This window comes from Sebastes umbrosus, chromosome 4, assembly GCF_015220745.1.
Source record: "Sebastes umbrosus isolate fSebUmb1 chromosome 4, fSebUmb1.pri, whole genome shotgun sequence".
Taxonomy (NCBI): Eukaryota; Metazoa; Chordata; class Actinopteri; order Perciformes; family Sebastidae; genus Sebastes; species Sebastes umbrosus.
The window spans coordinates 26,541,015-26,568,421 of NC_051272.1; the positions used below are offsets into that span (position 1 = coordinate 26,541,015).

At 38.5% G+C, this 27,407-nt stretch overlaps 2 protein-coding genes across 5 annotated transcripts in view; one reads left to right on the plus strand and one right to left on the minus strand.

Annotated features, from left to right (window-relative positions):
* hydin (HYDIN axonemal central pair apparatus protein) overlaps window positions 1-6,716 on the minus strand; it is a 108,951-nt gene extending 102,235 nt beyond the window's left edge. For all 4 annotated transcript variants that reach the window (XM_037766591.1, XM_037766593.1, XM_037766592.1 and 1 more), the window contains exons 1-4: window positions 6,648-6,716; window positions 5,097-5,186; window positions 2,636-2,761; window positions 382-501 (exon numbers count right to left, since the gene is read on the minus strand). In XM_037766591.1, the coding sequence (XP_037622519.1) occupies window positions 382-501; window positions 2,636-2,761; window positions 5,097-5,159 (309 nt within the window). In that variant the 5' untranslated portion in view covers window positions 5,160-5,186; window positions 6,648-6,716. The remainder of the gene's footprint in view (window positions 1-381; window positions 502-2,635; window positions 2,762-5,096; window positions 5,187-6,647) is intronic.
* Window positions 6,717-9,902: 3,186 nt separating this feature from the next.
* Window positions 9,903-21,744, plus strand: pnp6 (purine nucleoside phosphorylase 6). The gene is made up of 6 exons (XM_037766628.1): window positions 9,903-10,063; window positions 16,411-16,580; window positions 16,693-16,796; window positions 19,526-19,701; window positions 19,801-19,991; window positions 21,401-21,744. The coding sequence occupies exons 1-6, from the start codon at window positions 10,026-10,028 to the stop codon at window positions 21,595-21,597; spliced, it is 876 nt and encodes a 291-aa protein (XP_037622556.1). The 5' UTR covers window positions 9,903-10,025; the 3' UTR covers window positions 21,598-21,744.
* Window positions 21,745-27,407: the final 5,663 nt, after the last annotated feature.

Consider the following 27,407-nt stretch of genomic DNA (forward strand, 5'->3'; position numbering starts at 1 on the left):
ACATCAAGCAAACTTTACAAAATTACAAACTCCAAACAGCAACAAACGCAGAACCGGGTACACACACAAGTGATGATTTATTCATTATTGCCTGATGGGGTCTTGTACAAATTGCAGTGATAAATCTCCTCCAGTCCCCCATGACCTTTTCCAGTCATTCTGCTCCCCGTACTACCCACACCCCATGACACACACACGCACGCACGCACGCACGCACGCACGCACGCACGCTGTAAACTTTTTTCTCCTGCTATGGTCAAAGCTGTCTGAGAGTTGGACGGTGTCTGTTATTCCATTTCACAGCTAATCTTCACTGAATCATCAGGTCAGCAGCCATGTTGATAGTGTAACTATTTACGTATCCATCACTCATTCACACACCTTGTCATTGTTGTGGAGAAGTAGAGGTAACGTGTGGGTCTGTGCAGGAGTGAAGTTCTGGAAGACCAGCTCAGATGGGTAGGGCTGGAAAAGCGGCTGATCCATATCCACTAAGGACACCTAAAACAAAAACAGTATAAAATAACTCTTTCCTAAAATTACAACACATACAGTACTCATTACCATCCCTGTCATTATGTGCCTGTCAAGATGAATGTAATTCTTAATGTTGTTGGAGTCACACACACCCATGTTACACACAATTAATTCCTCTGATTTCCTGGGTATCGGTACTCCTGAGTTCTATCAATTTCAAAAACATTTATTATCAACTTAACATATACAGTATATATATACTGTGTGCTAATTTTGCATAATAATAAACATTTACCACACTGTTTTGGAAGCATACAGGAAAGCCCTGTACACTCCGTTTTACCTACTATAACAAGCATTATATTCAGGTTATTTAAAGTTATTGATAACATGTATTTATTCATATTATTGATTTTTCACAAGGTATTTCTTAAAGCAGTGATTCTCAAATTGGGGTCCGGGGACCCCAGGGGTGCGTGGCACTCTGTCAGGGGGTCTGTAAAATAATTTGCTATAAATTATAAAATAGTTCTTTATCATTAAAAAAGTACATATCTACAGATGGGGACCATTTGCGCCAATAAAACAAGCATATTGTCCCAATTTCTCCCACCCACGTTAGCTTTGGGCCAATAGAAACTGATATGATTATGACACATCACGTCAATCTGTCATGAATCAGTCACTTCACTCAAGGCAAAACGAACCGTTCCTGCTGCTTAGCTTATTAGCCAGCTAGCTCAACCCAAACTAGCTAAATTGAGAAAATTTGACAACAGTTATATCGAGCGACAGCGTCATGAGACCAAAATGCGTCATGTATCTTCAGGTGCTAACGAACGAAGCCATGAATAATCCAGAACATGACCACCTGGTCCCAGAGGTGCTGGTAGGTGGATTTCGTTATCTTTCGGGCAGAGCCTGGCTAGCTGTTTCTCCGTTTCCAGTCTTAATGTCAATGGCTAACCGGCTACTGGCTTCAGCTTCATATTGAACAGACAAACGTGAGAGTTGTATCGATCTTCTAATCTAATGCTCGGCAAGAGAGAATAGGAATGTTCCCTAAAATGCCGAACTAATCCTTTAACCAAGATTTTATTATACATTTGAGAAAATAATATGCCCTTTAAAAGTTAACTTGAGTGGTTTTCATTTATCCTTCATCATTGCCAGTCTCATAATGAAAATAGTACTGTATATTAAAGTGTGCAATTTCGTGGTTTTCAGGATGACCTTGCATATAGGACAAGTCAACAAAAAATGTGAACAGGGTGAGACGCAGAAATGGGTCCTCCTAATTATGATGACGGGGCATTTATTAATTTCAGAGACGTTTCACAAACTTTTGATAGCATTTTGCTCCAAGTCCTTGTTAAATTCTGACTCTAAAAGTACAGAGCATTCAGTCACATTGGTTGCCCTTTGCCCATCAATTAGTGTCTGCTGACTAAGGGAAAGCAGCTTTGGTACAATGACCTTAGCAGACAGCACATGCTCTGTATGCATGAGAAGTTTGAATGTTGGTGTCTTTCTTCCTGGTCTCATCAACCCTTCCAATAAGTCACCCATATCCACTCATTTATTTAGACATATCTCTTAATGTATATATTAGTTCAGTCTATCTCTCACATCTGACTTGGCCAATTGTATGTTGTATTGTAAGTATAGTATACTGTAAATACAGTATAAGTAACATTGGGAACATCTAATAGCAGCAGTTTTAAATACCTTATTGTACATCCGTGTGGTATGGAAGTCTTTTGTAGTGAGGAGACAGGTTGTCAAATTCAAATGCAGGTTTCAAGGTATTTTTTGAGTCTCAAATGTTAAAATGGACTCCCCAGATAAAAATGAAAGTCAGCAGCTGAGGATTGTCTACAGATGATAAACACTGGTCCAACTTTTATCTTTTGCCGTGGGCTGTTGTCACTGTCACAGTTGATATTGATGTTGTTTAACCAGCATCTAGTGTGTGTTTTAAGTTCAAACAACATCATATAACACAATGGCATGTTTAACCGGTTTCATCCTAGGTATCAGCGTCAATTGTAACCTTTCACTGACCATTTTATCTGGTTGCTCTCATAAGAATTGTTTTGTGGATAGTGAAAGCAAGTTATTAAGCTATGGAGGTATCACAACATTGGCTGGTATTTACTTTGTGGTGCGAAGTCTCGCTCATGTCGAGCAGTTTCAGGATGCGGGGCTGGTGCATCTTGTCAGTGTTAGCCAGGCGCTCCTCTGTAGACTGTAACATCTCCTGGTTGTAAACAGATGGAGTCACCTGCAAACACACAGCAGCTCAGGCTATTATGCTAACTGCACTGACAGCCTGTTTCCTGTCTTTTAATTCAGCAGTGATGAGCCAACACATCAAACAAGACTGTTAAATGGAAAAAAAGATAATGAGCACAAGAGCTGTAAACTGTCACCTTAAAGCTATCAGCTGAGACACATATGTGCAGACGTCTGCATTAAGAACATTTCAATGAACTCATTTCATGTGCTAAAAGAATGTTAGTAGGCTCCCCTTCAGTGAGGGCTATCTGCAGCATTTTGTGGTAAATATCCTCTCCGCACAATCCTCTGGCACCTCTTTATCAGTGCATCAGAAGCAAAGAAACATCTAACTGCACTTAGTCTATTTCAAGGTTAGGTCAGAAGGATCTTAGCTTAAAATCTAAATGAATAATGTAGCAGAGGGGGTTACTGTATATGCAATATTCAATAGCTGCCAGTTAGGTGTGTATTCATAATACACTCCGTTCTATTATTCAGAGACAACAAAGTTGCTCGAGTAAACACTATTCTTTAAAAAGGCAAGGTGTGAATAATGTGGTGTCCCCTTAGATGGTGACTTCCCCTAAATGTAATCATTTTTGTTTACATGGAGAAATGTAGGCATAATAACCCACATGACTTTGAATATTGTGCTGTGGGATATAAGGGTGGCAATGCTTTATATACAAATGTTATGTAATCATGTATACATTCTCTCTCTCTCTCTCTCTCTGTCTCTCTCTCTCTCTCTCTCTCTCCCTTTCTCTCTCTCTTGCGATTTTTATGTTCTAGATTGAAGATACTGATATCACATGAAACTAGAAGTCCAAGGAATCCATTGGTACCAATCATACTCACTAAATTTTGGAGAGAAAAAACTGACATGGCCATTTTCAAAGGGGTCCCTTGACCTCTGACATCAAGATATGTGAATGAAAATGGGTTCTATGGGTACCCACGAGTCTCCCCTTTACAGACATGCCCACTTTATTTTAATCACATGCAGTTTGGGAGAAGTCATAGTCAAGTCAGCACACTGACAGCTGTTGTTGCCTGTTTGGCTTCACTTTGCCATGTTATGATTTTAGTATATTTTTTATGCTAAATGCAGTATATACAGTTCCGTTTGTTAACATTTTGAACACATACAAAATGTGCATTTAATTTGCAATTAATCACGATTAACTATGGGCAATAAATAATCACGATTAAATATTTTAATTGATTGACAGCCCTAATATACTATATATATATATATATATATATATATATATATATAGCAATATACATAGAGAAATAAAAAGAGAATATTTAAGATATTAATTAATGCTACTATTTAATTATTAATTAGTGCATGCATTTGCTTCAGTTTTGTTAATAACCAGACAATGAGCAAAACAAGGTTTGTTGGATGATACAAATTGAGCTATCACCAAACTTGAAATCAACAGATCATCAGTTTTATGTTGATCTCATTTAGACCTGAGAAAATCAGAGTAAAGTAAAAGTACTTCCTGTCGCCTACACTGGGTACAGACACAAGCAGCCAGAGAGAGAGAAAGCAGAGGCCTAAAATTGCTGAGCTGAGGTCATTCCAACAAAACACTGCAGTCAGATATTGATTGTTGTTCCCTATAAGAACCCAGCCAACATTTGTATGTGGGGCCCATGTGGGTAGTAAATGGGCTGAAAAATGGGCCCTATATGGGATTGTCCGCGGGTTCCATAATGACCCAATGTCAATTGCCCACATGGATTCCATGCAGGATTACACTGGGTGTTATGTGGGCCCCAACTGGGCAACATACCCAAGACCCATCTTGGTCCCAGCTTTAAGTTCTATGTTGGTACTACATGCGGACAACATGGGGACTACATTGGCCGAAATGTGAGTTGTTAGAGGGATTGTCCACAGTTTCCATGTTGGCCCCATGCACTAATTTCCCAGTAGTGACCCAACTAGGACCCACACAGGTAGCCCACATGGGGAGCCCATGTGGGACCAACTTAGTTGACCCAAGTGGGCCCCAGATAAGATGCCCATTTTGGGCCCATGGCCACTTGGTACCCAGGTACCCAGGTACCCCCAGCATAACCCATGTGGGGCCCACATAACCATGTTGGCTGGGAAGCCATGGTCATTATTAGGACAATATGTCATTTGAAGCAACTTCTTTAAAATGAATGAAGAATGGGACAATGTCCAAAATGTAGGGAAATTGGGCCCCTGTTAAATCATGAGGAAAAAAACCTGCTTTCAAGGTCTGATTCAGTTCAGCTGGACACTTCTAATTCTGTGTGAAGTTACAATACACGCTGTCATGACATGATATCCTCACCCTTTTTGGCTTGAGAGGCTCTTTGCTCTTTAACCACTTTTTTCTTGAGGGAATGGTTGTCATTTTGACTCTGTTTTGAAGCACATTCACCTGCACAAAAAAAACAAAAGGATGACAGAAGAGGTGTCATTTAGTAATGGTATACAATAGTATTGAGTAATTTTATACTAAATACGCAATTATCAAAGATGTTGGTTTTCCTTGATGTGATGCTAATGTAGCTAACAGTTAGCTAGAGGCTAACAGTTAGCTAGAGGCTAACAGTTAGCTAGAGGCTAACAGTTACCAGTAACTGTGCAACAATACCTCAAAGCGTCTTCGAGACAATTTGAAGGAAATTTAACTTAAGCTTACTTTAAACTGGCCAAATGATCTGCATAGTTAATCAACGTTACTTACGTTAAATAGAAATAGCCTCCTACATAGACATTAAGCACTCTTTTGTGCATCAGTCAATCCTTAAACTAAATATGGAGCCTAATCCCAGATCAAATGTGCGTTAAAGGGCCCTGAATATTGTCTTCTGTGATTGTAATGTTTAAATGTTTGTATCCTTGTTTATTGTCTTTGTCCTTTCTGTGATGTTGCAAACGGAGCTGCTGTTATGCAAAACAAATTTCAGACCTGTCTGACAATAAAGTATAAAGTAAGTAAAGTAAAGTAAGTATTATTGGTAGTGATGGGAATTCAAGCTCTTTTCAGTGAGCCAGATCATTTGAGCTCAGCTCACCAAGAAGAAATAAGCCATGCAGTTGCTGAATCTGTCTTTATTTTGGATCGACAACGTTTATTTTAAAAGATTCTCGGGAGTTTCGAGAGGCGGCGAGTCGCGTCAGATGTCCGTGATTTGCATAAAGTAGACTAGCCCTCAACTTTATGCAAATGAGGAGCGGGCGTGGGGGGGGAGGGTTCGGTTTCTCGAATCCGGCGCCACGCTACCAGAATGCATTGCGCGGCTGCTTACATAGACAATGAATGGGGAGCGTGGAAAGCACGGAGCCTGTGGTCACGTACCACAGTCAGTCAGTGCATGTAGTGCTTGTGGCGTGGAGAAAATCATTCTGCCTTGAATTAATAATAAAAAAACGGCTCTCGGACAGCAGCCGGCTTCACAAGAGGCTCTTTGAACCGGCTCTTTGAACCGGCTCTTTGAACCGGCTCTTTGAACCGGCTCGTTCGCGACCCACACATCACTAATTATTGTTAGCTTGCTGTAAAACGACTGTAGTGAAGTTCTCTTTCGCTGACGTAGTGCAACAAGTCCTCAAAGCCTCCTCACTATACTTTTTGAGGAATTTACTTTAAACTGGCTAAATTAACTGTACAGTTAATTAACGTTAATTACGTTAATTAGAAGTATACATTCACATAATTGTTAGCTCGCTGTACCTACGTGTAAAACACTTTACATCGCCGAGGTCTTAAATCAGCCTGTCACTAACCTTATACGCTCATATAGGCTGTACAATCTTCTCTATCCTGGTTTATCAGCTCTCTTCCGTCACAACCTGTTGTCTTAAACATAAGAAATCAAATAAAATGAGTACTAACCTACCGGTTACCAGTCCGTAGGTGAATAAACGGTTTGTAGTTTATTGTTTGTAGTTCGTCGCCCTGGCAACAGACTCATCGACCTCTCAGTAAACTGTTCTCTGATTGGATAAGAGGCTGCAGCACAGACTGGCTGCAAACATGGTGCAATGAAGTTGTCTCTCACAATGAAACAAACAAGTAAAGAAAAGTTTTAAGAAATGGTATTGTCGTTTTCTGAGGAGTCATGAGAACAAGCATGTAATGGCTTATACTAGATACATACACTGCTCCCAGTAGACCACATACACACCAAAAACTGACAATAGCCTGATATTTTCAGGTGGAATTTAATTTCATTCTCACTGTGCAATATCATTTTCCACTTGTGCAATTTTGTTAATAGTCTGTTTATTGTCAATATTGTATATACTGCTCCTATTTTTATACTTCCTTCTATTCTAATGGTTCATATTTTTTACACTTTTTTTGCTCTTTTTTTTTTTTTTTACTGTGTTAGCTGATGCATCTTGTTTTTTGCACTGTCCCCTTTGCTGCTGTACACTGCAAATTTCCCCACTGCGGGACTAATAACGGAATATCTTATCTTATCTTATCTTATACAACTTTGAAACGAAATATATGAAAAAGAAATATATGATTTCCTAAATTTGGCATTGATTTCAAAATAATCCAACTTGTTTTGGATTAAACCATAAATCACTCAACAAACCGATCCGATTCTCATCAGTTAACAGACCAATCAGCCAAAAACTAAGATTTAAACCCTGGTGGGAGACCCCATGATGACACAGGATGAGTGACAGAACCCCTAATTTGCATAATGAGTCAGAAATGCATAAAGAAATGTAAAAAGAAATGTGTAAGAATGTAAAAAGAAAATAATACAGAAATAAATAAGCTTGGGGAAATGCAAAGGGAAAATCGTGCATAAATAAATGAAAACAAAACTGAAAGCAAAAATAAATACATAAATAAAAAATAAATGCAAAAATGAATAATTAAATAAATAACAAATGCAAAAACAAAAACAAGTAAATAAATTAAAAAATTAAAAAGAAAATAAATACATAAATAAATAAAAAGGAAAATTGAACACAAGAGTAAATAAATAAGGGGAATTAATACAAAGATAAATAAATAAAGAAGCTAATTAAAACAGAAATATCAATTTATGTCACATATTAGTAACATTTATTTATTTATTGATTGATTGATTGATTGATTGATTGATTGATTGATTGATTTATTCATTGATTTATTTATTGATTTATTGATTTATTTATCTATTTATTCATTGATTTATTTAGTGGAGTAGAAGTATGATGTAACAACAAATGGAAAATACTCAAGTAAGGTAGGCCTACAAGTAGCCTACCAGTCACAAGTATTTGTATGAATACTTGATGTATGAGTTCAACTTTGTTTATTTTTAGAAGTACAATTTTAACACTTGTTAAATGTAATTTATTTCAGACATGGAATTCTCAGTCAAATTAAAGCAGCTTGCCTTTAGCCTGTCTCACTGAAAGTGAAATTTGGTTCATTGCAGACTATGAAACAAATAACATTTAGTGAAATGGTTAATCACACACACACATGCACGCCTTCACGCACGCACGCAAAACCAACAGCACTGCGTGTGTTTCTGTGTGTGTGTATTCAAGAGGGTCATTATGAGGACAAGAGGGACTACAGAAGGGGATTTGAAAGCCTAGTGAGCATGGTGACAGGGCAGGGATTTCTAATTGAATCTACAACCTTACAAATCCACTTATTTATCCCTCTTGACTGACTGTGTTCATGACATATATTGGACTGATAACTTACAGAGGTTACTAATCTTTGACCCCGATCACCACTGATAAATATTTTTCCCACAGACCCCCATCTGGGAATGTCTGAGTGACTGAAACCTCTAATCAGTGATTTTTATATATTCTGTTCCACTGCTGAGTGTGAGTGAATGGAAATCTCACATTACTGTAAGGTTAAATGCTATTTCAAAGCCTTCTCCACATTGCCAGGAACAAAATTATTTTGACTATTCATCTTTTTTTACTGAAACCAGCTGGATTTAAATATACTGAGTCTAAAAATACCGGCATCAGCTTATACAGTAAAACATCCACTACGTGTTAGTTTTGTATTGTAGATTGTAAACTCCTCCACTGCTGAAATTCCAAGAAAAAATAGTGAGCACATGAACTCCAGCCTTGGACATAAAGACATAAAATCATCATGATGTGAATTTATAGTTTTACTACTTTACTACTCGTTAAAGTCAATATTCAAAGAGTTTATTTGATGTGTCATTATACCATATTGGTTTAGTGCTGCGGATTTATAGGCTTACAGTCGTATTACAGCTGTCAGTACACTTTCATTCTATCTTTTTAGAATCAGCACTTTGAATTGTTGTGCAACCTGTGCCTGTGTGTGAGAGAGAAAGAGGGGGAGGGAATACTTGTTTATATACTTATTTTATTCTTTTATTGTTATTTTTAGGTATGTTCATTTTATTACTTATTTATTCTATCCTTTTTAATGCACTGACGGGAGCTGGGAGAAACAATATTTTGTTTCCTTCTGTGTATTGTAATGGAAATTCAATTAATATTCCGAGATGAGTCCTAATGAACGTTGAAATAAGGATCTCGAACAGATGAAATGTCTTTGTTGTATTTTATTCTTGCAAGAAGAGGCACTGGTTATACAGAGTCACACAAAGTCTGCAGAAGAGTGCACTCCAGGAGATTATTACAATGTGACTCTATAGAAATAAAATCTACAACAGGGACTGTGAGAAAAGGAGTTGTTTTGCACAGATAAGGAGTTGTTTTACTCAGACAGTCTCCCAGTAGAAGTCAACACTCAGTATTTTCCCACTACATGAAACAAAGAGCACACAGACAGTAACTTTCCACTGTTGCATAAAGAGACATAATTACATACAATGTAATTTTCCATTACAGTATGCAAATACTCGTAGCATTTGGTTGTTGCATGCTCTTATCATTTGCCTCATCATCTTTCTGCTTCCTCTTCCCCTCTGTTGCCCTCTCATTGTTTCTCCCTCTCTGTTCCCAGCCCTGCTGCTGTCACTGAACGGATCAGTGAGCTGCTGCCCAGCCTGCTAGAAAATAGGATTTAGTCTTCTTCAAAGGGGACCGACAGTCAGTTTATAGGCCGCGCCCCCTTCCGCACTGTACGCGGTGACGTCAGCCGCACAGCATGACATAACGCCATTCCGCTCACCGCCTCAGAGTCCCGCATCAGCCGCTCCACCACCTCCACCACCGTGAACTCAGCGTCTGTCAAACACGACACAAACAGCGACGTCTTATCAGAATAGATTGGTCCCGCTCATCATCAGATATGGAAGTGGCATCCTCCTCCTCCTCCAGTCAATGCAGGTAAGACCCGATATAAGGCTGGATGTTGGAGTGACATGAGCCTCATGGTTGTCAAGGCTACCCTCCTGTAGCCTGATTATGTTAAAGGGATATGTTGAAAGCACAACGCCTGTGTAATCACTGAATCTGGATATATGGACTGTGTGCTATTTGAGAGTAGCTTAGAGAAGCCAAGGCTATAGAGTATGAACGCTTTTATTCCGAGGATTAGTAGCCTATATGAGGGGCTTTTCCTCCCAGCATGACACCTCTCACTCTGACGTAATCGCGTGTCACAGGTGGTTTATAAACTATATATATATCGTAACTATATAGTGTGCTAACTCTTTTTTATTTATTTATTTGTTTATTTGTTTATTTATTTCTTAATTGTTCTTAATTTATTTTTCTTTCTTTAATTTATTTTTCTCTCCATTTTGTTTTATACATATTTTATTTTATTTTATTATGAGGAAAAGGAAGAAAAAGAAAAAAAAAGAAAAAGAAAAACAAAGAAAAAAAAATATATATATATATATCTATGGATAGAAAGCAAAAGGCAAAAGCCAGGAGCTATCAAACCAGGCTCACGAATTTACGAGTAGGAGTGCTAACTCTTAACAATTCCTTTCATAGATAATGCCTTTGTTTGCTCACTTAACAGGAAAGTCTTGTCTTTCTAGTTTACTTGACTGGCAGACAAACGGAGTTTAGCAACAGCCCAGGCTGATTAAACAGGCGCCTGGATACGGAGTTCCGGGCAGCACCACGGACAGCTCCACTTCGAGAACCAGAGAAAGAAGGGAAGAGAGAGCCCAAGAGCTCACTTCCTGCTCTGAGTTAAATCTCTTTACTCTGCTGTTACTACATAGGCCACTGGGGTTTTCAAAGGCATGTGCGACCTACCCGGTCATTAAATATGATTGCACGGTTTATAAAAAAAGAAAAAAGAAAGTAAAAGAAGCATAAATAAAGACATATAACTATATCCTAAAAATGAATAAGTAGGCACTATACTAAAACAAAAACATCTGACAATCTAAGCTATAGAAATACAAGTAGGCTTACAAAATCATTAAAATTTTGACAATTCAAATAATATTCCACAAAAAAAAAATCATAACTCATTAAATATAACTACTATAGGCCTACTACTATTTCCATATTCTTAAACTAATTCTGAAATTGTCCTGATACCTATAGGCAAGGCAAGGCAAGGCAAGGCAGCTTTATTTGTATAGCACATTTCAGCAACAGGGCAATTCAAAGTGCTTTACATAAACACCTGCCCGGTCATTAAATATGATTGCAGGGTTTATAAAAAAAAAAGTAAAAGAAGCAATAAATAAAGACATATAACTATATCTTAAAAATTAATAAGTAGGCACTATACTAAAAGAAAAACATCTGACGATCTATTTTTTTATACTTTATTTTTTCCCTTTTTTCAAGGTTGTTTTCATTTATGCAATTTAGAGTTCGTAATTACAATAGTTTATAAACCAATTTTTAAGTGGATGAGCTTATAGACAAACTCATTAAGTACACTATAGAGAAAACAACTTCAACATTCAAAATTGAAATAAAATTAAGAAAAGAATTATAATTATAATGATAAAAAGAAAGAATAGAGTTAAAAAAAAACACATAACAAAACAAACAAACAATAATAATACAAAAATACGAGAGTAATAATAAATTAAATCAACAAATAAGTTAATAGAAAATAAAAAGGGGGGGAGGGGAGGAGACGGGTGGGGGAGCGCAAATATATAGTAATATATGTATTGTGCATGTGTGTTAACCCAACATCTGACAATCTAAGCTATAGAAATACAAGTAGGCTTACAAAATCATTCAAATTTTGACAATTCAAATAATATTCCACAAAAAAATCACAACTCATTTAATATAACTACTATAGGCCTACTACTATTTCCATATTCTTAAACTAATTCTGAAATTGTTCTGATACCAATAGAGTGCTCCAGGGATGACGTATTTTTGTAGGCCAACCAGGAAGTTAGCATCGTCCTGGGTTCCCTTGACAAATAGTCAACGGGATTGTTCCATTGGGTTTTGGGATTATTGCAGAAAATAAACTCTGTGGCAAACAAGTGTTTATGATACTTAACACGTTTTGTTCAGCAAAATAATCTTCACAAATGGACACCACTTCTATGATTTTTGACGTGTGAACGCAATCGCCAGAAGTAAAAAGCTAACATTATAGGCTATAAACGAACTACACCACGGTTGCATGAACATGAGTATAAACGAGGCTGTAAAGGAGGACGAGTCGGCGTGATGACGTTTAGAAGTCTCATCTAGCCACTTGTTAGCAACAGCCTTTTTTAAAGACACATAAAGGCTTCAAAATTCACAATTGGGGTATTTATTGATGCATTTTATGTGATAGGGATAAAAACTTAAAATCTCTTCAGTTGTGTTAACCACAGACCTTATTACAGCTTTCTAACTAAAAACCCATTTAAAAAACCTATTGACTTCCAGACGACGGAACCGGAAGTGCTAAAATGCTAACTCATTTCTGGGTTTTAGGACCCATTCCTGTGGAAATCTATTAGTTGGAAGGTATGACATGTTTAGGGGTGGGCCTTATGCACACAATGAATCTTAAAGTGGCAATCTTTAAAATTTCAGTCCTGGTTGATTTTGAATTTCTATTTGAGTGAAACCAGTAAATGTGCTCAGAGTTTGGCAATCTGGAGTCTTTGTTGATATTTATTCCCTCAAACTTATTTATTTCTGTATTCCTTTCTTTATACATTTCTTTTTACATTTCTTTATGCATTTCTGCCTCATTATGTAAATGAGGGGGCTGTCACTCAATGTGCGTCATCATGGGGTCAGGGTGCATGACCCCATATATGCTTGATAGCTAGCTTTTCAAGGTTTTTGGAAGTTCCGTCCTCCATACTATGTGTACAAGAACAAACTGTTTCTATTAAACATCATAAAATGCTAACACAGTGCCAAAGGGCGTGGTGGAGTTGATTTGTTAGTCCTCTCCCTTTAATCTATTGTCTTCCAGGTATCAGATTACAGACTCATACCACAAGAGACCAAACAGGTTTTAAGGTAGTGTACAAGCTGTCCCGGCACGTCAAGTCCAATCAACTCCTGCTACCATGTAGGTGGCAATTGTCTTGCAAGTTACCAATACTGGCAGCACGAGGCAGCGTCAGCACTATATTTATTATATTTATTAGTTTTGTGCAAATTGTTTTAAACAGCAGGAGAATCATCAATCAGGAATAAAATATTATGTTGGAGGTTCAGCCATTGTTAAAACATCTTTCTTGGTTGTAAGCTGTTAGTCTGGTCAGTCTAGTTGGCTATTAGCAAATTCAGCAGCAGATCACATTTAGAACATAATTTAGTTTTCACCTTTACCCTCCATGAAAAACATTTCAGTGACGCTCATATAAATCATTAAAGCAGAATTACACCCCCCCGAAATGTCATCATGTTTTTGTTGGATAAGAGATTTTTGTGGCGAGATTTTTATTGTCTAAGAGACAATGAGCCTACTTCTCACTTGATTTATTACCTCAGTAAACATTGTAAACATGAGTTTATGGTCTCAATCGCTAGTTTCAAGTCTTCTTCAATACAGTATGATTTTAATTTAGTAAATTATGGTCCCATTTAGAGTCAAATAGACCATACAGCAGGGTATGCTTTAGAGCGTGGCTACCTTGTGATTGACAGGTTGCTACCACGGCGTTGTTCGGTCTGGGAGTTGTCCGTGTTTTCGTCTTAGAACTTTAACCCTTTCATAGTGTGTTTTCAGTTCATGAAAGTTAAGTAACATCTTGGTCACCTACAAATGTCTTATTCAGTGTTCGGTTGTACTTAGCTCCACTCTCTTCTGTCTCTTGTGGTTGCAAAGAAACAACATGGTGACAACCAAAAACCAAGATGGCGACAGTGAAATCCCCAATCTCAAGGTTTCAAAACCAGTCCACAAACCAATGGGCGACGTCAAGTTGACTACATCCACTTCTTATTCTGGTTGTGTGTTTGTGTGTTAAGCTGCCATTACCACCTGAAGAATGACGTAAAGGCCAACCTCTGCAACTGACAGGCCAGTAATGGCGTTGTGTCGCAGTTGTTTGTGCTGTAGATTACATTGATTACCTGTAGAGTGTTATGATAATTCTTCCACACATTTTAGACAACACAGAAAAACAAACCTTGATAAAGTTTTAATGGTTGGAGCATTATTCACGTTCATCACTTTGACTTTACCCTGGCCCAGGTACAAAACATACCTACTGATATGAAAGATTTCCCAGCTCCTTTTGGAGCTTGAATTAAATAAGGAAACAAGGGGAAAATGTGGGAAGATTGAACACCCAAGGCTAGTCTGATGTAGCTGTCATCTTAGATGGCAGCTCTAAAATGAGCTCCAACTCATCAGGCTCTCTCCTGCTGCAGATTGGTCTGGTAAAAGCCTGAAGTGTCATTGTGTTTTAATAACAAAGCTTGAGGCATAGAGGGAACATTGACAAGGTTATAGCTTTACAACCAGATTTATAACCTGAATTACAGACTGTTTCAGACTTTGCATAATATAGTACCTCAAGGCATTTCCAATGAAATCAGCATCCCTGAATAATGGTACACTTAAAAATGGCAAAGTAAAAAACCCTTAAGTGTGCTGCATAATGTGGTATTTATTCTTATTTTTACACAATATTCCTTTACATGTGCGTTTACTCCTGCATTTCAGAGTGTCTTCCCCTCCAGCTGATCTTTAACATGTACTCAGTGGTGGAAAGTAACTAAGTACATTTACTCAAGTACTGTACTTAAGTACAATTTTGAGGTACTTCTACTTTACTTGAGTATTTCCATGTATTGATACTTTCTACTTCTACTCCACTACATCTCAGAGGGAAATATTGTACTTTTTACTCCACTACATTGATTTAATAACTTTAGTTACTTTACAGATTCAGATTATTAATACAAAATATAATCAACGAATAAATGATGTATTATTATAGATTAAACTATCCAGCAGTATATAAAGTCATTAAAATGAGCTCCACCTGCTCCACCAGCTGCAACATTAAAGTGATGAACACATTAATGCATCAATAAGTATAATCCAATAATATACATTATTCTGCATAATGTGTACTTTTTTGTTTGGTACTTTAAGTATGTTCAGATGCTAATATTTTTGCACTTTTACTTAAGGACTTTGAACGCAGGACCCTTACTTGTAACAGAGTATTTCTAAATGGTAGTATTTCTACTTTTACTGAAGTACATGATCTGAGTACTTCCACCACTGCATGTACTATAATACAATAATAAACATGTAATACAATACTAATGTAATATAACAATATAACATGTAATAGAAAATGTTTACTTAATGTGATGCCCCTATTGACTTTGCTTTGTTTGGTAAACCAATAGTGAGGTAAAGATCAGGGGAAGTAAACAGGAGGTGTAATTAGGAAAACTGTCAGACGCGCGTCAGACAGCAAAGCATTCACTGCTTTATGGTCTATTTGACTCTAAACAGGACCATAATTTACTAAATGAACATCATGCTGTGTTGAAGAAGGATTTAAGCTAGCGATTGAGACCATAAACTCATGTTTACAATGATTACTGAGGTGATAAATCAAGTGAGAAGTAGGCTCATTTTGTCATAGACTTCTATACAATCAGACTTCTTTTTACAACCAGAGGAGTCGCCCCCTGCTGGCTATTAGAAAGATGCAAGTTTAAGCGCTTTCGCATTGGCCTCACTTTTCAGACCCGGAGGTTATCCACTGGCCAGAGCTACCAAAATGTCCGCAATTTGGCAATATTTTACAATGGAAAATCTGTCAAACTGACCATATCCATATAACCATATCATATCCATACAGGGCTAGTAGTACAAAGCAGTTATTTGTTTTTAATGCACTGGAATCGGATAGTATACTCGGTACGCAAGTTCAGGTATCAGAATTGGTATTGGGAAGGAAAAAATGACATCGGAACATAGTTGTTACAGAATATTATATAGCCTAATATTGTCATAACACTGAGCAATAACTTGCCTTGAGTTTCAGTAATTGGATTTGTCACCATGACAAAGTGATCCTGCAGTCAGCTGTAATTTAGTTTATATTCCTGTTCGCTCTCCTCAGACAGTGACTCTTAATTCTAAACATGAGACTGATGTTGATTAGTATTTATGGTGTTTATTCCTTGGTGATAATGATGATGATGGTTATGGCGATAATTATCATAGAGATAAGCAACTGATTTATCTCTGTCAGAACTATGGCTTAGTAATGTTTAACATTAATCAATATTCTTTCTATGACTTGCAGATACAGTTATGACGAGTATAAGGAGACAGCAGACTGGCTGCTTTCAAACACAGAGCAGCGTCCTGAAGTAGCCATCATCTGCGGTTCAGGCCTGGGCGGTCTGGCTGACATGCTGGATAACAAGACTGTGTTCCAGTATGAGGATATTCCACATTTTCCCAGCAGCACTGGTAAGTTGCCTCTGACAAATTGCTTTTTATCCTAAACTAATTATAAGTGTTTGGAAACTGTACATAAGCATGCTAGCTGCTGCTCATAATGTATACTGTATGTACTGTGCAGTGCATGGCCATGCCGGTAAGCTGGTGTTCGGGAAGCTGCAGGGCCGTGAATGTGTCTGCATGCAGGGGAGATTCCACTTCTACGAGGGCTACAGCATACACACGGTAAGCTACATTAATGTATATGAAATACTGCTTGTGGTACTTTTTTTATTAGTAAGGCTAGGATTGTGTTGTTGCTAAAGGTGAGCTGTAAACAACCTTAAAGGGACTGTTTATAACTTCTTACACATATAAATCACCCGGGTCGGTGTCCCATACGCGCTCACATATGCGAACAGGTTACCTGTTTCATGTACTACTGTCAGGATATAGTGACCGTTTTATAAAAATAACTTTTTTTAATCATATTTGCTCCAATCTCGCATACTTCAGCTTTAATTAATGATTTCAAATTAAATTTGAATGATGTCCATGTGAACTCCAGTTGGTGCAGAGACGCAGACATATCCATTTGTTACTTGTGAGCAGCTTTCCGTCTCAGTTTCTGTCACAAGCCAACTTGCTTCGGCATTGTGAAACCTTGCTGATGCGAATGATATACTATACAGGATAACTGAACTAAAGCTGGCAGTTTAAACCCTGACTTTGTCAATCACTTTGAGAAAAACATTCACAGCATCTGTGACTGTTGGCCTAATCTTTAAACCATGGACATGTACAAACACTAACTTTGGTATTCTTGTTACGGAAGGAGACTCTTTAAAAGACACATGATTCATTTTGTGCCACATGATCTCTTTATTTTAAGTTCCAATTAGAAGATTGGCCTTGTGATACTTGTAGATACAGTATTTGTAACTTGTGCTTATATCAAACTGCCTGTATAAATTGTATAATTTTATTTTGAAAATGTAACAACTTTAAATTCAGCAGCTCAAACTGGACTTTCTTTTCATATAGTTTTGGCTAACAATTTACTATGTGTGTTGAATGATCGGCTGCAGAATCGTGATGACAGTAAGAAAACCACCCAGTGTGTCATAGTGTCGGTATGGGACTGGCCTTTGGCCTGTGGAGACGCTGTGTCCTGGTTTTATTTTTATTTTATTATTACCGGCTATGATGTGCCATCTTCACATAAAATGATCCATATAACCCTACTGAATCATAAAATCTAGTCTCATACATACAGTAATAGAAAGCCAGATGCATTATGACCCTCCTGTATCCAGTTGGGACTTTAGACAGCAATATAATGTATGAAATACCTCCAGTTGAATCACCACAAACTGAGTTGAACTCAAAAAGATTTGATTCCGCCCAAGCCAAACTAAGGTTTGTATTAAAAATATGCCTTCTTGGCAAACTGAACAAAATCCTAAACTGAACAGTAGATCAGATGAGATGAGAATCAGTTTTTATTAGCCACACTAGAATAGCAATGTCATTCTGTTTTTAATTTATTCAATACTTTATGGCCAAATAGCCTGCAATGACAAACCCATCAGCCTCAGCTGTACTTTGTGGTTAGTGCTAATTAACAAGTGTTAGCATGCTAACACACTAAGATGGTTAACTAAGATGCTAGCTATGGCTTTACACTCTTAAAGGGATAGTTGGGGTGTTTTGAAGTGGGGTTGTATATGAGGTACTTATCCATAGTCAGTGTATTACCTACAGTAGATTACTGTTGGCGCGCTCCCGGTTTGGAGAAATGGGCAGGAGTACCAGCACGGGAGCAAAGCAATGTACTGCTGTGGACTTGTGTGACTTTGGTTACTTCAGATTCACCAAAGTCACACAATAGCACAAACAAACTAACCGATCAAGGTAGTGGTAGACCATCAACTCCTGTGTTCTGCAAGGTAAAATTACTGGGTTTTTTCAATGGAGTTTGGTGGCTTTGGTGAGAGCATAGCTGGATATGGTTCCCTGTCGGAAAGGGCTGTCTGATGGCAAGGTAAAGGGGTGAAAATATTCGAAATATAGCGTACACTTACCCAGCAGTACATTGCTTTGCTCCCGTGCAGTAACTCCTGTTTGCTTCTCCAAGATGGGGGCATGCCGACTGCTGTCTACTGTAGGTAATACACTGACTATGGATACGCACCTCATACAACCCCACTTCAAAACAACCCCAACTATCCCTTTAATCTTGTTCTGTCTGTTTCTGTGCAATTTCTTTTCTCCTTCCTTGTCAGGGGACATAAATAATCATTGACTGAAAACTAGCTTAACACAGGCAAATATGTATTACCACCTTTTGGCAAATCATTTAATAAAGTCAACTCTTTATTAACAGCTCCCTGCTACAGTGTAACTACTGACAGTCCTGCTATTACATATGCAGTTTACTGTGCTTACATTTCATCCTTAACAAGGCCACAAGTCATCTTACAACACAGCCCACCGTTATAATATACAAAACTCATATCAAACAGGCCAATGCTCCAAAATGACAGCACTGACCTTATCAAGAAACCGGGGTACTTGAAAACATTTCTGCACTAACTAGCAAAACACTTTCACAGGCAATTCAAGCTGTAGAGAAATGTGAAATAGGAAAAGCAATTTCCAAGTGTGACTGCAGTGAGAAGTAACAACAGTCATTTACGGGCCATCGGCTGCCCTATAAAGGTTAGTATAGAACCACGACTGTTTGAGACATGCACAATTCAACAAGGAATAAAAATCCTAGAGTCCACTTGCATCAACGTATGCAGAAGCTGTCACTTTTGAAATATTGGCCTCTTGGGGTATGCATTTTCTCCTCTGTTACTCCCAGGTGACCCCTTTCTTGTAACTCCCATTTGTAATAATCTGATATACATAAAAGCGATAAAAGAACAACAGCATCTGTCTCTGAAGCATTGCGTTGTTTGTCACTCCAGGTGACGTACCCGGTGCGAGTCTTCCACCTGCTGGGCGTGAAAACTCTGATTGTGACAAATGCAGCGGGGGGACTCAATGGCAGCTACGATGTGGGAGACATCATGCTCGTTAAGGATCACATCAACATGCCAGGCTTTGCAGGGCAGAACCCGCTTTGTGGGCACAATGATGAAAGGTACAGCGCAAACACCAAGGCAGGACTGTGAAAATGAAACTTGGCTATACATCTGTGTCTTATTGCTATGTCCTATTTATTAATTCAATGTCTCTCCAGGTTTGGAACGCGTTTTCCTTGCATGTCGGATGCATATGACCGTACGCTGAGGGATCTGGCCAAGCAAACAGCAGAGGAGCAGGGCTGCAAAAGTTTCCTGCAGGAAGGGGTTTACTGCATGCTGTCTGGACCGACATACGAGACCATTGCAGAGAGCAGAGCCCTGCAGATGCTGGGGGCTGATGCTGTGGGTTAGTACAGCTCTCTCATGCTCACTTAAAGGGATACTGATGTGTTGTGGGACAACCTCTCAGCAGTCCCATGGATAAGAACATATAATGCATTCTGAACAGATACAAACAGCATTTGAATTCTGCAGTAGTATTCCCCTGACAAATGTCTGTAGGTGTAGGCAATTTTAGCTTCAGAGATTCATCGTCAATAACCTTTCAGTACTTTTCAGCAGATTTGTTGGGCAGTGCAGGATAAAGCTTGACTGATGTTGCGCAGATGTTATTTCGATGTCATGATCTGATATCGAGGCCTGGCACCTTGCATCAAGAGAGTTGTTCCGATAGCTTTCTCATTTTGTTTCATAAACACTCCAGAACAACTTTAATTTAATCTGCACCTCCTCCCGTTGCATTCACCAACTCCTGTTTTTTTTTTTTTTTTTTATTATTATTTTGCAATATGACCCAATGAGCTTTTATGATGGTTATTAGTCAATAACTCTCTCATTTTTTGTCGTAGACACTTCAGACCAAACTTTCATCTGGGTCTCCTCCCATTATTTACACAACCTCCAGTTTTATATAGAAGAATCATACAGTACAGTATGTCCCAATGCAGGTCTGACCTCTTCTTCTATTTCCATTATTCATTGAGACGTATCTCTTTTTTCAAAGGTAGGGTTCAAAAGCAAATCAGGTTTTACTATTTGATTAATTTAGGTACATGTTTAAAATATGTTGTTTTGTATATTTTATATATTTTGCTATATATATTAGGACTGTCAAAGTTAATAATATTGCATTAACGCAAATTAGTTTTCTTCTTGCTGCAAAGGGGAATAAATAACGCCCCAAACTAGCGCTAAATTTTGGCAAGGAAAAACTGCCTTGGCCATTTTCAAAGGGGTGTCTTGACCTCTGACCTAAAGATATTTTAATGTAAATGGGTTCTATGGGTACCCACAAGTCTCCCCTTTACAGACATGCCCACTTTATGATAATCACATGAAGTTTTGGGCAAGTCATAGTCAAGTCAGCACACTGACACACTGACAGCTGTTGCCTTTTGGCTTGAGTTTTCCATGTTATGATTTGAGCATGTATTTTATGCTAAATGCAGTGTTGTTAATTGATTTCCAATAATAAATATATACATACATTTGCATAAAGCAAGCATATTTGCCCACTCCCATGTTGATAAGAGTATTAAATACTTGACAAATCTCTCTTTAAGGTGCATTTTGAACAGATAAAAACTTTGCTATTACTGTAACTATGGACAATCATGCGATTAATCACGATAAAATATTTTAATCAATTGACAGCCCTATTATATACAGAATATATATATATATATACAGTATATACTGTATATATAGTCCTGATTAAGTCAGCGCACCTGAGACAGACTTCTCCCCTTTGTCTAGGTATGAGCACAGTGCCAGAGGTGGTGGTGGCTCGTCACTGTGGCTTGCGTGTCTTGGGTCTGTCCCTCATCACCAACAAGGTTGTGACAGATTATGACAGCACTGAGAAGGCAAACCACGAGGAGGTGCTGAAGGCCACCAAGCGCAGAGCCGAGGACCTCCAGAGGCTCGTCAGCCACCTCATCGCCAAGATCTAGTACCTTCACCTGAAATCTGCTGACAAAAAAAACATTTCCAGCCTCACAATTAAGTCATTGGTGACTAGCTTTGGACAAAAGGTAAAAAAAATTGGTGTAGATGGTGAACTGGTCAAGTATGTGTGAATAAATGATTACTTATTTGGGTATTGTATTGGTTATGGTTAAGGTTATGGTTAACTGGGGGTGTGGTCTTTGAGGTAGAGAGCAGAGTAAAGATACAAATGTTGAGAATGTCAACATGCCACTTGTATTAGCTGGAAATGTCCAATATTGTACATGTCTAGTTAGCTATTCAGTGCTATCACAGCAAGAGTTTCACAACCCTGGATCCAGTTCAGTCCAGACTTTATAGAATATACAGTATTTCTGACAACCAGCTAAATCTGTTCTTCAGAAGTGTAATATCTATAAATTGAAAGAGCAACAATTAGGCAGTTAGCCATTGATCTAATAGTTTTAATAGAAGGCACGGATTGGCTTTAATTTTCATTCATTCTCGACACAGCGTGCAGCACCCAAAGTCGGGCTTTGCTCGACACAGCGAAAAGCCATCGTGGCGCAGCTCTTGCATTAGAAATAATGGGTTTCAGAGCGCAGTGGTGGCATTGTCGCGTTTGTCTGAAAGGGCCTTCAGTGAGTGAGAGATTGAGAGAGAAATGGAGAGCACTTAGAGAAAGAAAAACTCATATTTACATATACTTTCATATTTATAGTTATATTACAAAAAATTAATGAATGAATAAAACTGAATATTAGTTTATGCCAGAGATTTACACAAATTCATGCCAGAGGGGCGAATTATTCAGGTTTTTTTTCCTGAGAATTAAAAGTAAAGTTAAAAGTAGGCCTATTTAACATAAAAATGCTGTTGCAGTGTACTTATTATTTTGTTATTTCCATTCGTTAAAAGTCACCAGAATGCAGGAAATAAAGTCTTTGAAACTCAAATTTGAGTTGCTCTTTCACAATAAGTGGTGCACATGAATCATAAGATCTGGAAAACCAGGCTGAGGAACTATTGTTGAAGTAGTACAATTTGTTTTGAAATGACAACTAATGGGTGGCTCTAAAAGTGTACTGTAGGTGGCATATTGACTTTCTTGTTGTGTGTTCCAGAGTATTGTGGTGGCTACTTATGATTATAGTCTACCATGCCCTTATTTACAATGACCATGGATCAATAAATGTAATAGGAATAGAGCGGTGGCATTGTACAACCCCCAGCGGTATGTATTTCTATCCTGCATTAGTGCTGCAGGGTTGTTTGGGGTTTCCCTTTACAGTACTGGGACCTCTTTGATGGCTCAACCTGTATATTTGAGTGTGTCTAAATAATATAATAAGTCTCATTTTATGGTCAGTTCATGCTGCTCACTACTAATGACTACTAATAGATTGCTCCAGGGATGACGTATTTCTGTAGGCCAACCAGGAAGTTAGGGTTAGGGTTAGGGTCACCCTGGTTCTCTCGACAAAAAGCCAATGGGGCTTTTCCATTGGGTTTTGGATTATTGCAGAAAATCAGCTCTGTGGCAAACTAACACTTATGATACTTACGCACTTTGTTCAGCAAGATAATCTTCACAAATGAACACTACTTTTATGATTTTTGAAGCGTGAATGCAATCACCAGAAGTAAAATGCTAACGAACTACACCACAGTCGCATGATTTCACGTCACCACCACTATGCTAAAGGCAGACTAGTGTTTGTCTCATTTAGCCACTTATTAGCATCCGCCTTTTTTAAGACACAAAGGCTCGAGTGGGGTATTTATTGATGTATTTTATGTCGTTAAAATCTCTCCAGCTTGTGTTAACCACAGACCTTATTTCAGGCATCTAACTAAAAACCCATTCAAAAAACCCATTGTCTTCAAAACGAGTGTAAGCTAATGCTAACTCATTGTAGGTTTTAGGACTCATTCCTGTAGCACTCTGTCGACACATGAAACCTTTACATAGCCTACTGGGATGATTGTTTCATGGTTAATAGATATGATCACATCCTGTTCTTGTTGGTGGAGACTCAGCAAAATGTTTTTTGATTTATTTGACCTCGTCTTTGTCTATAATTAAGGCTCGTAGAGTGATACCCTCCATTATTTATACTTACATTTATTATATGAATACATGCTGTATGTCTTCTTTGCCTTTGATGCAATGTATGCAACTGCCACTTATGAATGCATCGTCTACAAGCTTCAAGATGCATTCAGAAGACACTGTGCACTTATGCGTTGGCCTTCAATTAACACCACTTCTATGATTTTTGAAGAGCACCAATCACCAGAAGTAAAAAGCTAACGAACTACACCACGGTCACATGAGTGCGCGTAAACACAATGAGGCTGTAAAGGTGGACTTGTCGGCATGTTGACGTGTAGTAGTCTCATTTAGCCACTTGTTAGAAACCGCCTTTTTTTAAGACACATAAAGGCTTCGAAATTCACGAGTGGGATATTATCTGACCTATTTTATGTTGTAGAACGAAACATTAAAATCTCTTAAGCCTGTGTTAACCACAGACCTTATTTCAGGCATAGGAACCGGAAGTGTTAAAATGCTAACTCATTTCCTGAATTTAGGATTCATTCCTGTAGCACTCTACCGCCGCCTGCTGGTGTGGACGGTTATTTCCTCTCATGCAGGCGCAGAACGAACGTGCTAACTGGTCATGGCTGTAGCCTTTGCGGTGTATTCAAATGCAACTTGTCGGTCAAGACAAAGGTGACTTGAAGTGACGCAACAGTCGGCCTTCATCGCCGCTAGTACATTTATGTCGGTATGGTGTGTCTGGGTCTTTAGAAGTTAATCCACATAACAATAGATGCTAATTGGGGAGAATGTAGAATAATTTTTGTGATCAAACAGGATCATTGGGACCAACTGTCACCTACTTTCTTTCATTTCGTGATTTCTTCTTATTAACAATGTACAATAAATACATATTTTAGCTATAAATCAAATTGGGTAGATATTTACATTCCACTGTTATCAAATCAGACTAGTTTATTTTTGAAGTAGACAAATCACTTGTTTAAATTATTTAATGTATTTATTAGGGCTGTCAATCGATTAGAATATTTAATCGCGATTAATCTCCTGATCGTCCATAGTTAATCGCAAATTAATCACACATTTTTTATCTGTTCAAAATGTACCTTAAAGGGAGATTTTTCAAGTATTTAATACTCCTATCAACATGGGAGTGGACAAATATGCTTGCTTTATGCAAATGTATGTATATATTTATTATTGGAAATCAATTAAAACACAAAACAATGACAGATATTGTCCAGAAACCCTCACAGGTACTGCATTTAGCATAACAAAATCCTAACATGGCAAACTCAAACCCAACAGGCAACAACAGCTGTCAGTGTTTCAGTGTGCTGACTTGACTATGACTTGCCCAAAAATGCATGTGATTATCATAAAGTGGGCATGGCTGTAAAGGGGAGACTCGTGGGTACCCATAGAACCCATTTTCATTCAAATATCTTGATGTCAGAGGTCAAGGTACCCCTTTGAAAATGGCCATGCCAGTTTTTCCTTGGCAAAATTTAGCGCAGTTTTTTAGTTTCATATGATACTTGGCTTAGCCTCAAAAACTGAGTCCGCTACAACCTCCGAAATATCGATTGTGTTAATGCGTTGAAGAAATGGTGCCGTTAACGCGTTATTATCGCGTTAACTTTGACAGCCCTAGTATTTATTGATGAAAAAACATGACAAAATTGCACGTCAATCCTAATCCTGGTCGGATCGCGACTGAAAAAGGCAATGACGTTTCGGCAGAACCAGTTTCTGAAAAGCCTGTCCACAATATGATCACAATGGAAGCAGAATATAATCTGAATGAAATACCTCAAATCAAAGGCTAATCTGGTCAAACAGATGTGATGTATGAAGGTTTTTCCAGAGTGGATTGCATTTGGATCCGTTTTGTTTGTACGCCAAGAGACCACAACACTGTAATATCAGGAAGGGCTAATACCTGGGCCTGCAGTTTTCAATCTCCCCTGCACCGATCTAGAACCTCCTGCCAGGTGCCCTTGACCGTCTCATTCATTAGAGCTGCAAAGGCCAGAGAAATTCTCGATCAGCAGTCCACCTCTTAGACCATTTGTATCAGGCTTAACATCAAGGTGCTAATGGAAGTCTTAAAAGGGAATTCCACTCAGAGGGAAGCCTGCCATCATCAAAATGTAAAATCTGGATCTGCTCCATACACAATAAACAGGGGAAACTCGTAATTTACAAGTCATTCATTTCAAGATGAATTACCATGCTTTTCCTGTATGGGCACAACTCCAAATTTAGCATTTTGTTTCCTTGTTAGTCTTCTGTTGTCTGGTTTGTGAATTCTCCCACATGTTTTTATGTACTAAACTGAATAGTCACTTTATATTTTCTGCTCAGTTGAATAATATTTACTGTATCCAGGTCTCAGGTTAGAATCTAGTTCACACACAAGATAAATCTACTGTGTCTCTATTGACATACATTTATTTATTTTCATAACAAATGTTGCTAATGTCAAATAAAAATCTTGCAGAAGATATTTGGATGCTGGTATTTTCTGTCATGGATGAGTGCACGCATTTATTTGTGTGTGTGTGTGTGTGTGTGTGTGTGTGTGTGTGTGTGTGTGTGTGTGTGTGAGTGAGTGTGCTGAGGGGTTATGTGCCCAGAATCAGTCAATATGGCTGTTTTCAAGGAGAAAAAGAGTTTCTTTCAACGATAATGATGATAAGTGAACGGGGATATCTGCAAAAAGCAGGGAGATAAAGGCGAAACACACACACACACACACACACACACACACACACACCCCATCAACACATCCACTCTCTCTATCTTCAGCTTCACTCCCTCAATCCTTCACTTTAAGCACACCTCAAACAGACGAAGAGGCTGTGAGATTGAGATGAAGTGGAAATGGCTGTTCCGTGCCCGGCTCCTTTCTGTTACATAATTCATCTACATACGGCATGTAGAGGTGCAGCCCACTGTGGAGCTGAAATATTAATACAAATGAACCAGGCAGCCCAACAACACAAACACAACACCTTTACTGGGCTGGATTGTATTTGCACACGTTCACTCAGATGCCTCGTAACTCAGCTTCATGGCGGAAAAGCCAGGCGTCTACAAAGATGTGCATGTAGGATGCAAATAACAGGCTCTCTGCTTTGAATGGAGGGAAGTGGTAGACCAGACACACAGATGAAGACAGACGACAGGAGTGACTAAAGAGAATAAGAGAGGAGAATGAAGTGAGTCGGCAGTCCCCGCAGGCTGGCGACAGGCCTCATCTGTAATGTAATGTTGATCTATCTATTGTCGCCGTGCCAACAGAGCCCAGAGCCAGCTATTGATTATTATAGGGTGAAAAGAGAAGCTGAGGAAATAGAACGGGACAGCTCTGCTGAGTTTACACTCTTAAACACTGTCACACACGCAAACGCACACACGCTGTTCTTATGCACTGTCATGTACCTGAGCTCACACAGTCTAGCAGTGCTTCTGTTAGTGAATGTGACTTTTACAAGCATAAGAAATAGCGTCAGTGAGGGAATGTCTCCGCTGACTTTCACACGCTGCCTCCAGGAGGAGTCAGCTGCCAGCGGTGTGTCAGCACTGCGCTGTCCCAGCATGCAGAGTGGATGTGAAAAATTACTGCTGCACCTCAGGGGAGACGTGACAGGTCAACAAGTTCAACAATGCATCGATATGCATGATGGTACCAGCTTGGTTTGTCTGGATCATCTTAATGATTTGCCTACACCGCCTCAGCCTCAA

Coding starts and splice junctions, on each gene's coding strand:
- pnp6 (XM_037766628.1), top strand. CDS start 10,026: ATGGAAGTGGCATCCTCCTCCTCCTCCAGTCAATGCAG. Junction 10,064..16,410: donor TCCTCCTCCAGTCAATGCAG/GTAAGACCCGAT, acceptor TATGACTTGCAG/ATACAGTTATGACGAGTATA. Junction 16,797..19,525: donor AGGGCTACAGCATACACACG/GTAAGCTACATT, acceptor TTGTCACTCCAG/GTGACGTACCCGGTGCGAGT.